The sequence below is a fragment of the Cornus florida genome, unplaced genomic scaffold (assembly GCF_030987335.1).
Source record: "Cornus florida cultivar Cherokee Brave unplaced genomic scaffold, ASM3098733v1 CherokeeBrave_3.0.0_Hap2_Chr05, whole genome shotgun sequence".
Taxonomy (NCBI): domain Eukaryota; kingdom Viridiplantae; phylum Streptophyta; class Magnoliopsida; order Cornales; family Cornaceae; genus Cornus; species Cornus florida.
Genome location: NW_026775575.1, coordinates 118,773,093 through 118,790,075, shown reverse-complemented (window position 1 = coordinate 118,790,075; position 16,983 = coordinate 118,773,093). Strand labels below are relative to the sequence as shown.

Here is a 16,983-nt window from a genome sequence, read left to right as displayed (position 1 = left end):
ATGAAAGGCAATTCAAACTCTTTAGTATCTTTCAGAAGTTTAGCCAAAACCTTTTAGAGATCAGAATTTATTTCCTCCCCAAGAGTAGTGTCATTAAGAGAGTTCTACCATGGCAAAATGGCAAGTGTCACCAGCTCTCCATAAACCACTATATTGAAAATGTTTTTTACAATTTGTGAAAAGTTAAATGAATCATTTTATATGTCTTTCAATCCGTAGTTAAATATAGAGAGGTCATAACCCTGGTCAATTTGTCATGAGAGGGTTCTATTAATAGCATTACTCAACCTCCAAATCCCAAAAACCACTTCTCACCACAATCTGCCCAATGAATGCCCAAATCTTCCACCCATCGCTAACACCATCCAATTTTGCCGCCTCTGTCATTGCACTGCCCCTCACCCGAAGGCCAATCAAAGCATCGAAAAGCAAGACAAGGGCACACCTCTCATACCCCTCACAAAACATGTACTTCACCGCAACGCTCGAACCCCATTTCAATTCCACAATCACAATCACAATCACAATCACACACGCCAATGCCCAATTCACTCGTAGATAAACCAACACTATGAAATCTGCTTTCTATTGTTTTATGTAAAAGATTAGTTTGTATAAGGTAAGAGACAGCACGAGAAAAGTTTAAAAAGTTCCAAAACTACTCATTTACGTTTAAAATTTGTTTTGATTGGAAAAAGTTTTTAAAATTTTATGATATCTGCAAAACAAAAACATTTTCCAGATTGACTTTTCAAATGAGACATGGATTTGAGATATCCAAAAAAAAAAAAAGAAGAGCGACAAGAATTTTGGGACTGAAAGAGTACAAGAAGTCAATCTAACTTTCGATCATTGAAACTTCGAACCTACAAAAAGTTAATAGATGGGTGTAAAATAAGTTTCCATTCTAACACAAGCACAAGACAAGTTCCTCCAAATATTCTATTCAATACCAATTTCGTGGGTTTACAATCAAATGACCAAACTGCAGCCATGTAGCCCAAGGGTAACAAACCCGAATTCAATTCCATTTCTGTGAAGTGACGAATAATACATGTCGTATGGGCAAATGACTAGCAAATAACCATATTAAGTAATTTCTTGTTTTAGCAATTTCACCATAAGAATTGAATTTGCAAAACTGTCATGCACATCCATAAATATATGACCTTCTATGACATTAGTCAATCGGTAGAATAGAATCCACATCATTGTACCCTCCCCAAAAACAAGAAAATGTGGTAGACTTGTATGACATTCAAGCTCCACAAATAAATTAAAACATAAAATATTCCTTCATAAGCAATCTACACATGCATGAAAACAAAGCTGAAACTTATAAGAGGAAAAGGTAATTAAAAAACATGAGGCCACAGTTTTGCCTATGTACATTGCAAGCATCCCCCTCATGCTTCACACAAAGCTACACAGAGAAGCAGAACTTCCATCTTCAGCTAGATAGTTCTAGGAATTCGGGCAAACCAATCATAATGGTTCATGACACAAGCTTCAAATATAAATTCCAAGAATAAATCCATAAAAGCGACACATCTAAACCAACTTACAACACAGTGGACAATGATAATGTATGGCATTCATCATAATGAAACCACCTTGTGGTCCTCACTGAAATGTGTCGCAGATTGCAACCGAGATTGAGCAGTATCACTTTCCTCTTTTTCATCACAATGAATAGGTGGCTCCCCGTTGATATGCTTCCTATAAATCAAATGAAACTATTCATAATTTTAGAAATCAAAATCTTATAGTCAAAACAAACCAAAGTGAGCAAAAAGAAAATGGGGTGGGGGGGGAGAGGTGGATGGTGAAACAACCATTTAAGTTTTCTTATTCAGCTTGCATCTTTTCAACAGCCAAAGGTCTAAACTTAATGCTACTTGTTTAAGAAATTTTTTTGCCTTTATATCATTTTGTTGGAGAATACATGCTTTCTCCGTCTATTATTCATTGACGCACTATGTATGATGTCATAACTTAAACATCTAACTACGGGTCCCTATAGATTGCAATTTCATTTGTTATAATATTAAAGAAAAAGGTAATAAGTATATTTTACATTCATGGTCAAAACCTAACATCTTGCATGTGGCGACCTTGTGGGCGGGTGTGTGTGAGCGTGTGCAAGTGGCACCAATAGGTTACCACACTGGGCGAGCTACAGGTGCACAATCTCATATCGCCTAGGTGTGGATGGGGCAAGTGCTATATGTAGATTCAACACCATTCTATAACATAACGCGTTTTAAAGCAGTGATGGCCATGAATCCACCAGAACTCCAAAGTTAAGTGTGCTTAGCCTGGAGTATTACTAGGATGGGTGACCCCTTAGGAAGTCTCTGGTCCATGGGAGCTAAAAGCAGACAATATTGTGTCTGGCTAAGGTGATGGTTGTTACAAATGGTATCAAAGCTTAACCCAGCCGAAAGTGTGGCCAGCGAGAACGTTGGGCCCCAAAGGGGGTGATTGTGGCCACCTTGTGAGCGGGTGTGTGTGAGCGTGTGCAGGTGGCACCAGTAGGCTACCACACTAGGTAAGCTACAGGTGCACAATCCCACTTCGCCTGGGTGTGGATCGGGCAAGTGTTATACGTAAATTCAACACCCTTTTATGACACAATGCGTTTTAAAGCTGTGAACCTACCAGAACTCCGGAGTTAAGCGTGCTTAGCCTGGAGTAGTACCAGAATGGGTGACCCCTAAGAAGTCTGGTCCGGGAGAGCCAAAAGCAGATAATATTGTGTCTGGATAGGGTGGGGGTTGGTATAAATGGTATCAGAGCCTGACCAGCCAGAAATGTAGCCAACGAGGACGTTGGGCCCCAAAGGGTGTGATTATGGCAACCTTGTGGGCAGGTATGTGTCAGCGTGTGCAGGTGGCACCAGCAAGCTGCCACACTGGGCGAGCCACAGGTGCACAATCCCACATCGGCTGGGTGTGGATGGGCAAGTGCTATATGTAGATTCAACACCATTCTATGACACAATGCGTTTTAAAGCCGTGATGGCTGTAAATCCACCAAAACTCTAGAGTTAAACGTGAGGGTTGTTACATTGCACAACAAAACAGCTGTTGAATATGGGCATATTATATTCCAGACCACATCCTCTACAATAGGGTTATCTACACTTCTTGCATTATAGTTTGCTTTTCAAGTCTTGTACACAGGTTTACCAGATTTTTTTTCTTTTATTTTTTCAAAGAAAGGATTCCAGAAGTTGTGGAAGATAATAAACCAAACATGCTTTCATTCCAAAAAAACAACAGTGATATTATAAGTGAATTCTTCATGGAACCATAACGTATATAAATTCCTAAGAACATAACATGATTAAATTTAACTGAATAGGAAGCAAGAAAAAAAAAGCCTAAAGTACCTCTGGGAGATGAAAACATCCTCAGACAATGCCTTTTCTAATCTCTCCTCAAATGGTGTTGCATGCCATTTAACTTTTTGATCCTGCAAACGACACATAGAATCATCGTATTATTAAGGATAAATTACACTGACATTCTATGAGGTTTGCTCTTATTATAGGTAAATAACAAGTTTGGATAAACCTTCACCAACACCCCTGTTCATTTGACCGTCATAACGCCGTTAAAAAAAGTCTGAAATGTCTAGATTGCCCCTGATTTTTTAATTGCTTTCTTATCCAAAATATCAGATTTTTATAAATTACAAAAATGCCCATAATCATTGCTCATTGGAATCTGCAAACTCCACCAAACCCTAAACTAATGACAAACAAAAATACATCTCATACACCCCATCTCCATTGTTGCATAATAGAAATGTTCTTCACGTCAAACCCTAGCTTGCCTCTTGTTTCTGGCATCTCTCTCCAATATACACCCCCACCCCCACCCCTCTCTACACTGTCCACCACCACCACTATTCGCCCTCCGCCCCGCCAACCTTTCTTTCTCTCTCTCTCCATCTGTTTCACCACAGCTCACGTCCACACCATCACCACAACGCCACCCTTTCTCTCCATAAAATGCCTTTTATTTTTTCTCAAAAAATCTCTGCCCACATGGCTTTGGCTTCATTATCATCGTGGATCTGGCATCAGCCTTCTCGCTTATTCATCTCTCTATTGCTCTCATTCTTTGTATGGTCATTGTCATTGCTCTCAGCCTTCATTGTCAAACCCATCTCAGACACCACAAAACAAGTATTTTGTAAGATGTGAAGATTGACTTTCTTTCTTTATGAATTGGTATAGAGTAACAGGAGTAAATTACCCCCACAATGATGTGAATGGTGATGGAAATATGTGGCAGCATGCGCACATGAGAAATTAAACTTAACTAAGGGTTTACATTTTCAAAATTGCCACAGTAAAATTTAAAAATCAATCAAATGTATTGATATAGAAATTGATTTTATAAAATTTGAAATTATGTGTAACTTAGAAATTGGTAGGTTTAATTTTTTAATTTAATAAATTTGCAATTTTTAAAAGCATAATTAAATATTTTTCAAATTGTGCAATTATATATTAAATGTTTTATTATGTATGTAAATATATGATTTGTAAATTTGTTGATTTTAAAGATTAAACTGGTCCGTCGGAGCCAAACATGTTACTAATGAGGGTGGAGAACATTCTTCAATAAAAGGAGTGAATTAAATTTATATTTAGTACGTAAATCAAATATTTGTGTAAAACAAATATTTATATAAATGGATATGATGTTAATTATAAAATCAAGGCAAGGTGGGTTAAATGAAGGAGTGAATCTAGTATATTGTGTGATAGGTGTATCCCCTTACAATTAAAAGGATAGTTCTATCGAATAGCTATTAAACCGGCCATACTTTATCATACCTAATATTGGGCAGCTAGGAAACAACATTTGCATAAAGTGAATGTGGCAGAAATGCTAATGTTGAGATGGATGTGCAATAAGACTAGAAATGACAGAATTAGACGTGACCACATTCGGGAGATGGTTGGAGTAGAACTAACTGAAGATAAATTGAGAGAAAATCGGTTACGATGGTTTGAACATGTGCAAAGAAGACCTTTAAGTGTGCCGGTTAGGAAAAGTGGCATAGTTCACAATAGCATTAAGAGTAATACTAGGGAAAGAGGAAGACCAAAGTTAGCATGGGTAGAGTTAGTAAAGAAATACATGATAGCATGTGGATCGACTGGCCTATGGCCTTAAATAAAGTGGAACGGAAACATAGGATTCATGTAGCCGACCCGAAATAGCTTGGTGGTTATTGTTGTATTATTAAAAGGGTAATTTGGTTCATGAAAAGATTGTATTTAGGGTTACATTGGTAATTTAGTGTATCAAGACGTCTTTTCATAAGTTAAAGGGCATGTGGGTAATTTCACAAGGTATCATCGGTCTGACACGTTGGCCAGCTATATGCATGGAGTGTTAGTGTAAGACAGGGCAAGCTTGTTGGGTACCATGCGCCAAAAGTTGCATCTACATGTAATAAGGGCAAAGTGACGAGCCTTAAGAGGTCTGAGTATAAATTATCCTATTATTAATATAGCTTTTGTATGTGCAAGCAAGGAGAAAACAATGCAGATACAAATAAGATATACCTCTTTGTACTTGTTGGTCGAATTTGGAATTCCATTCCCATCCCACCACTTGGGCGAGATACGAGAAGGCTCATCTTCATTCCAATGAGCAGCAACCATCCCAAGGATAGGCCTATCCCCATGAGTTCTGCCAAAATGAACATTTTTACTAGAAAGAGAATCAAGAGGTTGATCATTACCATCACATTTAATTGGATGTGGTTTCAGCAAAGAAGACAAGTTTGCTTCAACATTCATCTCTTTCTCAACTAAAGTTCCCCTCATATCATGTTCTGACTTAGGGGTAGCATCGTCAGCTTGCTCAAGAGATTCTCTCAGATTAACTGACAGTTGATGTGAGTCATAATCTTCTTCTTTGATTACCTTCCACTTAGAGAATTTCTCAACAGGATTCAGGACTGTGTGCACATACTGAGACCTGATACAAGGATTTTTCCCATTTTCCATTTTTTGTAAATATGCCGGGAACTCAGTTCCAGGTGTTTGCATCTCATCAGTTAATTTTAGTGGAGTAGGGAAAGCTGAAAGCTTTGACACACTGCAATTACCTGCTGATTCAGATTGCGCCTTACTTTGGCTAGCAGTCCAACATGAAGAGCTTCTAGATGAGCGTGAAATCGCATCCGAGTCACATTCAAAATGCACAAACTTGCTCTTGCTCTGCATTTTTGCAGACACAGGCCATGGTGAAACTAATGAAGTTGTAATGTCACGAGTCTGATGAGCTTGAATCTTAGTGGCCATACAAACAGTGCCAACTCCACTGCCTTCAGTAGAGGTGGTAGAGACCCTTCGACTATTCTGTCTGTTAGATATACAGCAATAAGAAAATGACATCATGTAAATGAAATCTGAAGTGTAGAAATTGGAATGGTCAAAATAATTTTGCAGAGTTACTGGTAGGGAAGCCTTATATTTGATTCAAACATATGCCAGGTCATCTTTTCATCTATAGACTGGCACAATGAATAATTAGAACATATTATAATTAGTTAATTGATTCAGAGCTATTCACAAGGGATTAGAAGAAAACCTGCTTGGTGTATTCTCTGAAGAAATTGATCCAATTGCCCATACTTCACAAAATTTAATAGGAGAAGAAGGTTGATCGGGTTGTTTGTCCAAGATGAGCTTTTTAATGGATTTGTTGGGAAGCCAGGAATGGAATTGTGAAGGTTCAAAATCTCCATCATGAAATGATGAGTGTTCGATTTTTTCAGATGCTTTCCGGATTTCAGCAGGAGTCTCAAGTAAAGTACCACAAGCTTTGAGAAACTTGGCCTACAAATTCAAATTAATCAAATCAGTAACTTCAAGATTGCAGAAATTATAATAAAAATGGATTGATTTATAGAAATAACAACAATTCAAGTAAGAAAGTGTGGCATTGATTATTAAGTTGAATTAACCATAGTCGTAGTACAAGAAAATCACATCCTACTCCAACAGGCTAGCATTGAAGCTGTAGCTTCTAGTTATGCATTTTTCACGTAGAGCTGTTTGTGAAAGATCAAATAATTTTTGGATGCAGTATTTAAAGACTTATTTATTGTTGAAAAATAAGAGCTAGAAAAAGCAAGAGAAGAATTCTTGTGTATTCCACAGCCTGAGTACATGTGGGTTTATTTAAGAACCCAAGACAGAAAATCAATACAATCATTTAGCCAATTACCAAAAATTAAGCTAATCAAATATCAATTCATATAATCAAGTTAGCAGTTTATGTGAATAAAAATTATCAACTCTGTCAACTAATGACAGGCTCTAAATAGCTTATTTTCACTACAATCCCCCTCGAGCTGTAGAGTAGATATCTACAACTCCGAGCTTGCTGCAAATGGAGTCGAATGCAATCTTTGAAAGAGCTTTAGTAAAGATGTCAACTAGCAAGTTGATTGCAAGAGGGCAGAAAAGGAGTCACAATCTCATTTGAAGCCACCTTAGAACAAATGAAATCGGTTTCGCACTAAAGACTTGGGTAAACTTAGATATTTCTTGGGTATTGAAGTTGCTAGATCCATGAAAGGTATAAGTTTATCTTAAAGAAAATATGTGCTGGACTTATTAGAAGAAATAGGTATGTCAGGCAGTCGTCCTGCTAATGATCCTATAAATCCAAATATAAAACTTTTGTCAGATGAAGGCAATCTATTTGACGACCCTGGCAGATATCGACATCTAGTTGGGAAATTAATTTATCTCACTATCACCCAACCTAACATTTCATATGCAATTAGTGTCATAAGTTAGTTCATGGGAGCTCCAAAAGTACCACATTGGAATGATGTTCTTTGGATTATCCGATATCTAAAGCAATCTCCAAGTTCTGGGTTGCTATATAAATTTTACATATGCTAATTGGGTTGGCTCTCCTTCAGATAGGAGATCTACTACTGGCTACTGCACATTTGTAGGGGAAACCTTGTTACATGGAAAAGTAAAAAGCAAACAGTGGTAGCTCGGTCTAGTGCTGAAGCTGAGTACAGGGCAATGGCCCATACCACTAATGAGTTGACATGGGTAAAACAATTTAACTTGGGTTGACAGTCAAAGCTCCTATTCCATTGTTTTATGATAACCAAGTAACTATTCACATTGCATCCAATCATGTGTTCCATGAGAGAAACAAGCATATTGAAGTTGATTGTCATTTTCTTCGAGAAAAAATATTAACCGGGAACATCTCAACTCCATTTGTAAAGTCTGAAGATCAACTAGCTGATATGTTTACAAAAACGTTGGGTCATAATCGGTTAAGGACTATCTGTTCCAAGCTGAAATTATATAATATATATATTCTCCAGCTTAAGGGGGAGTGTTGGAATATTTATGTGTGTATATATACATATATATATATTTATGTTGGCCCAAACTTTAATTATAGTTTGTGACCATTATGTAATTAGGCCTTTCTTATGTTGGTATATATTTTCCCTATTTCATTTTAGGGTAATGCAATGAGAATGTGTATATTGCAGCCTCCATCAGTCTCTCTCTCTTTCAGTTTCTACAATACACAACAAATATTATTGTATAATAAGTAGATTTGATATTCTATTGTTGTAACATTAAGTTTGCAAGTTATGAATCATATAATGATATGTGCACACGTCCCGTAAAGAAAGATGTACAAGGAAAAGACATATCTATGTATGGTTGTTGAGTTTAAAGATATGAATATATTTGTGTTGTGTGTAAAAATTAGGAGTAATTTGGCGACTCATCTCCTACTCCTACTACTGCTCCTGCACTCACTACCAGTGTTGTTAAAGGCGCGCCTAGACTCAAGGCACAGGTCTAGCTCCTATTATCATTTACTAGGCGCGCGTCTCGGTTGCACCTCGTCCTGTTTGTCATGTGCACCTCACTGATTTTTTTTAAAACTATGATTATTCTATTTCTTAAGCCAAAAAGGATACTTTTGGCAACTTAATAAACAAATAGAAAAGCCCAAGCGTACGAGATATGAAACTTTTGTTCAAAAGAGTAAACAAATAAGAAAGCCCAAGAGTCAACCGAATAGAGAAAGAGTGAGACCGTGAGACAAACAACGAAGCCATGTCAGTTTTTTCTTCTTCTTCTCTCTTCTCCTCTACTCCTCCCTTCTTATCTTTGTTTACATCTCTCTCTTCGCCTAATTTTCTTCTATCTCAATTTTTTTTTTTTTTTTTTTTTTGGGGGGGGGGGGGGCCTTTTTTTCTTTAACACTTTCTCTCTTCATCTACTTCTGTCTCATCGTCTTTTTTTTTTTGGCTCTATTTTTTCTTTTCTTTTCTTGTTAACAGTTTTTTTTTGTTAACAAATTTATTTCTTTTTGTGCTCTATTTTGCCATTCAAAAAAACAAATTATGCTTTGCCTTTTAAGAAAAAAAATTTGTGCTCTATTTTGTAATTGTTGGATGCCTGTTTAGTTAATGGAATTACTTTTTATATTTGGTATTAATTTTTAGAGTATTAATATAACTTATGAGATATGAATGTTTTTATGATAGTTTAAATTTTTAATTGTGCGCCTCACTTCACTCAGGCACGCATCTCGCTGTGCGCCTCGAGCCCAAGCTCCAAAATACCTCTAGCACCTTGGTGCGCCTTATGCCTTTAACAACACTGCTCGCCACTACAACGTCATTCATAAATATTTTTTTTTTTTATATAAACCTTTAATTTAATTCTTCTTACAACAGTAATATTTTCTCCATTTAAAAAATAAATAAATAAATTATCCAATATTCATGGTTTATCGTCGCATGTGTGCACATAAACCAAAAGTGTCGGCAGTGTTGTTAAAGGCACACCTTGTGCCTAGGCTTTAGGCGCACCTTGTGCCTAGGCTTTAGGCGCAAGTCTAGCGCCTGTTGTCATCCCAGGCTCACAGATGTTTACTAGGCGCGCACCTCGTACTAATTGTCAAGCGCCTCACTAATTTTTTTTTTTAAACTATAATTATTCTATTTCTTAAGCCAAAAAGGGTACTTTTGGCAACTTAATTAACAAATTAGAAAGCCCAAGCATACGAGAGATGAAACTTTTATTCAAAAGAATAAACAAATAAGAAAGCCTAAGAGTCAAAGTGTCAACCGAACTGAGAAAGAGTGAGACCGTGAGACGAACAACGAAGCCCTAGTTACAGAGATGTATGACGAAGCCACCTCAATTCTTTCTTCTTCTTTTTTTCTCTCTTTTCTCCTGTACCTCTCTTCTCTCCTCTCCTCCTCTCTTCTTATCTTTGTTTAGATCTCTCTTTCTTCGTCTAGTTATCTTGTCTCTCAGTCCTTTTTTTTGGGGGGGGGGGGGGGGGGGGGGGGGGGGGAGGGTCAATCCTTTTTTTTTTATGGAGGCGAGGGGAAGGGGGGGGTTGTTTTTTCTCCTTTTTTTCTTTAACTTTTTTCCCTCTTCTCGTTTACTTCTCTCTGTTCATCTACTTCTTCTGTCTGTGTGTCTTTTTTTTTCCTATGTTTTTTCCTTTCTTTTCTTGTTAATAGTTTTTTTTTTTTTTTTAAAACAGATTTATTTCTTTTTGTGCTTTGTTTTGCCATTCAAAAAAACAAATTTTGCTTTGCCTTTCAAGAAAAAAAATTTGTGCTTGTTTTTATGGTTGTTGGATGCTTGTTTAGTTGATGAATCTATTTTTTTATATTTAATATTAATTTTTAGAATATTGATATGACTTGTGAACTTATGAGATATGAATGTTTTTTAGATAGTTTAAATTTTCAATTGTGCGCCTCATTTCACTCAGGCGCGCGCCTCGCCGTGCACCTCATGCCTGGCTCCAAAGGACCTCTAGAGCCTTGGTACACCTTGGGCCTTTAATAACACTGAGTATCGGCCTTGTGTCCAAAATTGAGAGTTTTATTTTTAAGTTATAGACCCGTCTAAAGTGTGTCAAACATGTATCTTGGAGTGTCTAAGAAGTGTCAATATCTTGCACATGCGTGACATAGAAAGAGCACCTTAAAGGTGCATGTGCTTCTAACCACACACAATCTAATCCCATACACAGATGGTAGAATATACATTCCTTTTAGCATCATTTCTCATTCTTCGTGTAAAATCACATTGATCCTTCACAAATACACTATCAAACTCATGCATAAAGAACAAATCATATAAGCATTGTACCATTAATTCCCAATTTCCATACACAGTCACACTAACATCAACACAATTATATACACATGTCTAAGACCAATTATGTCGTAAACTCCTAATACACTAATAGTCTTAGCATGGCAACCGCACAATGTGGTGACCTCAATTGCGTTCTAAATCCTAGTACTGTAAATTTCACTTTATAACAACTTTTTTTTTTTTTTTAAGTCTTTATAACAACTAGTACATGCCAGAAACAAAGCAAATTGGTCTCACAATGATGATGTGATACGAATTATTAGAACAATTCCTCATCTAATTGCAAGCCCCCATTAAAGAATAAGAAAAAAGATGCTTGTCATTCTCAATCAGAATAAGAAGTATTTGTCACACTAACATCTAATATATATGATAGCCATTGTGTTAATTCTCTCTTCTAATTGCAAATCCCATTAAAGAACAACGAGATCCTTGGTATTCTCAATCTGAATAAAGAGTGTTTCCTATAGTGACATCCTAAAATTATTATATCATTTTTTTTTTTTACCTAAAAGTGTTCCAGCTTGTTTTTATACAAAAGAAGGTGAAAGGTTCACTAAATCTAAATGGCATTGAGCTAACAAGCTCGAGGAAGAAAAAAAATGTGACAAAAAAGAGTACAATGAGCTGAGAACTTTTATTAGACCTAGACAAGATATTTTAATATTGAGAAAATTCTTCAACATTAAAGCTCCGAGGAGAAAAGGGGGGAAAATAATGTGGAGGTTTTGCTAGATAGATTTAGATCCTCTCTAATACTTTTTCTCTCCAAGTCTAAATCCAACTATTAAAAAAAAAAAAGTGTCATGTCATCACTTGTGCAACTACCCACTATGTTACACAACTTAATCTAAATAAAAATGGTAATGTGGTGTTTTTCTAACCATTAGATCTAGGCATGGAGATGTATGGAAAGAAAAAAACATATTGGAGAGAATTATGTTTGTTGCTTGAGGACGACTAGTGCAATGATGGGGCTCGAATGCAGAGCTAGTGTAGAGGAGAAGAGTAGAGAAAATTCTAACCTTTGCCATTATTTTTGCACATAAATATCTGCTCTCATACTTGAATCAGTATCCTTGCACTTACTACTTCGAGTTTTACTTTTGCAAAAGTAATACACTAAAATAGGTCTCTCTAAAGCATCTTTAAAAATATATATAAAAAAATAAAAATAAAAAACATCTTAAACATCTCAATGGCCTGTGGCCTAGTAGGATCTCTTCTCCTTTGGTAGTGGGTTCAAGTCTCTCAAGAGTTTTGTGGAAGTTCTTTGCCATAACATAAATAAAAAATATCTAATAATAACAGATTCTTTATGGCAACTACAGAGCATGGAACGAGTACACACCTCATCCTTGAGCTCCCTGCCATCAGCGGCTCCAGGCTGTGGAGAACTGAAAACATGATTTTTATTATCCTTGTGCGGTGAGCCATCTTTCTCTTCAACTTAAAAAATAAATTGGAAATACAATAATAATAAGAACGCAGCCACTGAATCTATATTTCTTATAGCAAAATGAAAACCTGTATAAATTTTGTAACAAATACATTTATGCATCATCAATTACGGGTTAACCCTTCAAAAAAAAAAACATCTATGTCATAATTCTTCAAAAATACGATCGTATTGAACAAAATGAAAGAGACAACTTAATATAAAATTGGAAATATTGAAGAGTTGTAGAAACACAATCTGAGACCATTCACGTATAATTAGAAAATTTAAACCGATGTACAATCATATAAGTTACCTTCAGAAAGTAACAGACGCGATAGGCGATTTCGAGATAAGACGTGTTCCTGATCAGGAACAGAAACATGAAAAATAAATAACCAATCTAAAAGTTTGCCAATCCTCTGTTTGGTTGCCAATTTTTTTTATAAAAAAAAAAAAAAAGCTTTATTTCTTGTAAACCGTAAAGTAGGAACAACGTGACTCGATTTTTATTTACTTTTTTCCTCAATTTTAGCAACCAATTAGAGGCAAAAAAGGGGAGAGAAAATAGTGAAATTAATACGTACGTTGGCCTTTAAAGGAACGGCTTCTGAGACAAGTGGAGTGTGAGGGCGATGTTCGTCTTTGATCCGGAAACAGCCAAAGAAACAACCCATCGCTCACACTGATCTGCACAGAAACCCTAAAAATTCTCCCTCAAAAAGAGAGCATTAATCTAATTTTACAAACGAGACTGAACTAAGGCCCTGACTTGTTTTCTTGGGGTTTAATCACGGAGAGGTGCCGTACATTGTCGGCTCCATTCCTTTTTGAAATTTAAATATGGCTAAGACGAGGGAAAAGTTCGATGAGCGTTATTTGTCCTTGGTAGTTTTGTAACACTATTTTTAGGATTCCATCAAAATAGGAATCACATTAATATAGGAAAAATTAGATATTAGTGACAAAACTTAAATAAAATTATTTTAAACTTAGAGGGTAGATTAAAGCTCGCAGGGCATCTCTACCCCTATCTTCAAATTCATTTGAGGTATAATGTGGCAAATTGACCTATGGAATTTTGGCATGTCTGTATATAAAATAACTCTACCTTATCTCTACCTTATCCAACTGTTGTATATATATATATATTTTTTTTATGTAAATTTGATTTGTCATAATAAATTGAACAATACTTAAGTCTTCACTCGTTATGATCTATACCATCCTGACCCTAGTATGAATCAATAATAAATTGACACATTATATTTTAATTATCAAATCATAAATGGTAATCAAATTATCATCTCTGATTTGGTAAGTAAGTATCCACCCACCATATTAAATTTGGTAATTAAGGATGATATATCAATTTATTATTGATTCACGTCACCAGTTAGGATTGTAGTGAGGACATAAGTATTGTTCAAATAAATTTATACAAAAAAATTGGATGATTTATTTTTAGCTCCAGCAGTTATTTTATACCTTTTGTATAAAAATTTAGGACCAACATAATTTTTACAAACCTACTTATGATTGATTCGTTAATTAAATGAGAAAGAGGGAGGAGAAAGGAAATATCTTGATGCGGATGTGTAAAGATGTTATGACAGTGTATTTTAACATACGGCTAGAAATAAAAATAAAAAATAAAAATAAAAAAATTACATATCATACGTGGCAGTGTATATTTTACACAAAATATTATTTTAATAGACTGCTGGAGATGCTCTTAATCTTCAAATTCATTTGAGATATGACGTGACAAATTGACATACGAAATTTTGACATGTCTATATATAAAATAAATCCACCTGATATGCTAAACTTATTAATTTTTTAATATATATTTTTTTAATTAAACAACAAACAAAAATAAAATGACAAGTTTTAATGATACGTGGGACTCATTTATTAAAATAATAGGAACAATTCATTTGTACATCAAAAGTCGTAGGTCAAATTTGACATGTGTGATTATGTCAAATGACAACTAAACATCTGACTATTCGGTTGGAGGAAACATGTATGCCAAAACTGTTTGTTCAATGCGCCAATTAGGAATTGAAGATTCTGGTGTAGATGCTCTCACAAACTTCACCAAACCTCCAATTAAAAACTTCACTGCTGAAGACTTATGTAGAGTTAGTTTCCGGCTACAATCTGGAGAAGCCCTCTTCTACATCCATCCCAACAACCACCATGTGCATATTTTTATATTTTTTTTAATGGAACAAAAAAACAGCACGCAAGGACTTTACATCTACTGTCCATGGATGATGCAACATTTACAATAATAGAACTAATCTTATTATTTCTGAAAATGTGAGGACTGGTTTTCTTTTTTCGTGTTTCAATTTTCTTTTTCCATTTATTTTTGTGTTCGGGTCATGTGGGCCCAGGTCAAGTCATGTGTTTTGGAATGTTCCGACACTTCATTCATTACATTGGGTTCACATTCGTCATTTATTTATACTGTGGGGTTTTATTTTATACATGTGTGTTTATTCTTCATTTGGGGGTGTTTCTGCATTTTACTGGAATGGTGGGCCTTATTGTGGGCCTTATTGTAGTCTAAAAATATAGTCTAACTATACCATACACTATATTATTACTATTTAAATATTATGCAAAAATATAATATGTGTATATATATAATAATTATTATAAAATAATAATCCATATATAATATCTTATAAAATAAAATAAAACAAAATAAAAGAACCTGTAAACAAGTCGATACTAGAATTTGATTCTATATCCTTAAGACAGATTCTATAATTTGATTCTATATCCTTAAGACAGATTCACCCCGCTGTGGTGCTAATGAATTCAGTGGCGTTGATCTCTCAGGATACAACGACTTTTACTTCATTCGATAGTAGTACTGCAAACCAAAGGAATAGGCAAACCGGCTCGATGTAGTACTCTCTGACTCGAACTCGTAGTGACCAACTAAACTTGGACTATGAGTGACTGACTAAGGCTCGAACCCAAAGACAAGGGTTCGTACACATAGACACTTATAGAAGAAAAGGAATGAGAGAATTCAGAATTAGAGAAAATGATTCTGAATTGGAGTGCTTTATAATGAATCCAAGGGGGGTTTATATAAGCCTCATGGTACCTTTTGGTTTTAATATTTGTCCGATGTGGGACAAACATTTCCCACATTTTGCAAACCCATTTAGGCTTATCAAATACCTTACTTTGGAGCTAATTTCTCATTCACCCGGAAACGGATTTAAGAAAGTAAATATACCACGTTCATCTCCTTGCGGATAGGAACGTAATTGTCTCTAGATCCGCAAAAAATTCTTAGCGGAATTTATTCAAAATCTCATCCAAAGTTTATGTTTTTAATGCCCCGTTTCCAACAATCCCCCACATGAATAGAAATTTGCGTAAATTGCAAATGAAGAAGATACAAATACTAAAGAGAGTACTATTGGAAAGTAACTGCATTAGCATAGGTAACTTTTGGCCTTGAACCTTCCCTAGTGTATTATTATAGGATTTACGGCTAACCAGTGAACATAATGTCTTGAACTGTTCAGCCGTTGATGTAAACCAAGACAATAACAAACACACAGTTCCTTCCCACACAAAGTCAGTTCTCATGGTTGTGTTCATATAGCCCTGAACAACTCCTGGTATTTCATGAGTGCTCTAAAAAACTTAGCCTTAGAAGTTCTCATATAAGCGGCCCCACTTCACACTCATATAGGTGACTTCTTATTAGGACTATCCTATTATACCCCACTTGAATTTTCAAGGTATAAAAGTCATTAAAAGCATAACTTATCATAATTATCACTGTAGGTAGCACTGTCTCATCATAGAAATGGGTTGAAGATTAAATATTCCCAGTGCTTCTGGTGAGCCATTCAGAATTTTTGTTGTCTCTATGAACTTAGATCTTGGGATCTCTAGTCAACTAAGTTGGGTTTCCATTAAGATGACTCATTAACTTTCGCCTTTAATCCCATTCCCCTTGATGAACTATACACTTGCTCTCTTGTCAAACCTTTTGTAAACGGATCCGCTAAATTATCTTTTGACCTGATATAATCTATTGTAATTATCCCACTTGAGAGCAATTGTTTAACGGTATTATGTCATCGACGTATGTGTTGAGACTTACTGTTATACATATTACTTTGTGTCCTTCTAATTGTTGATTGACTATTGCAATGTATATATATAGCGGGCACATATTTATGCCAATTTGAAATATCTTCTAAGAAATTACGAAGCCACTCAGCTTCTTCACCAGCTTTATCTAAAGCAATAAATTCAGATTCCATAGTTGATCTGGCAA

At 35.6% G+C, this 16,983-nt stretch overlaps 1 protein-coding gene across 1 annotated transcript; it reads right to left on the bottom strand.

Annotated features, from left to right (window-relative positions):
• Nucleotides 1–1,147: 1,147 nt before the first annotated feature.
• Nucleotides 1,148–13,553, bottom strand: LOC132309017 (protein JASON). Its single transcript, XM_059807371.1, has 7 exons — nt 13,247–13,553; nt 12,976–13,024; nt 12,573–12,670; nt 6,624–6,871; nt 5,591–6,395; nt 3,395–3,477; nt 1,148–1,719 (listed from the first exon to the last, which is right to left on the bottom strand). Exons 1-7 carry the CDS (start codon nt 13,334–13,336, stop codon nt 1,599–1,601), a joined length of 1,494 nt encoding a protein of 497 aa, XP_059663354.1. The 5' UTR covers nt 13,337–13,553; the 3' UTR covers nt 1,148–1,598.
• Between the last annotated feature and the right edge of the window lie 3,430 nt (nt 13,554–16,983).

Coding starts and splice junctions, on each gene's coding strand:
- LOC132309017 (XM_059807371.1), bottom strand. CDS start 13,336: ATGGGTTGTTTCTTTGGCTGTTTCCGGATCAAAGACGAACATCGCCCT. Junction 13,025..13,246: donor CCGTTCCTTTAAAGGCCAAC/GTACGTATTAAT, acceptor GTTCCTGATCAG/GAACACGTCTTATCTCGAAA. Junction 12,671..12,975: donor GCGTCTGTTACTTTCTGAAG/GTAACTTATATG, acceptor TTATTTTTTAAG/TTGAAGAGAAAGATGGCTCA.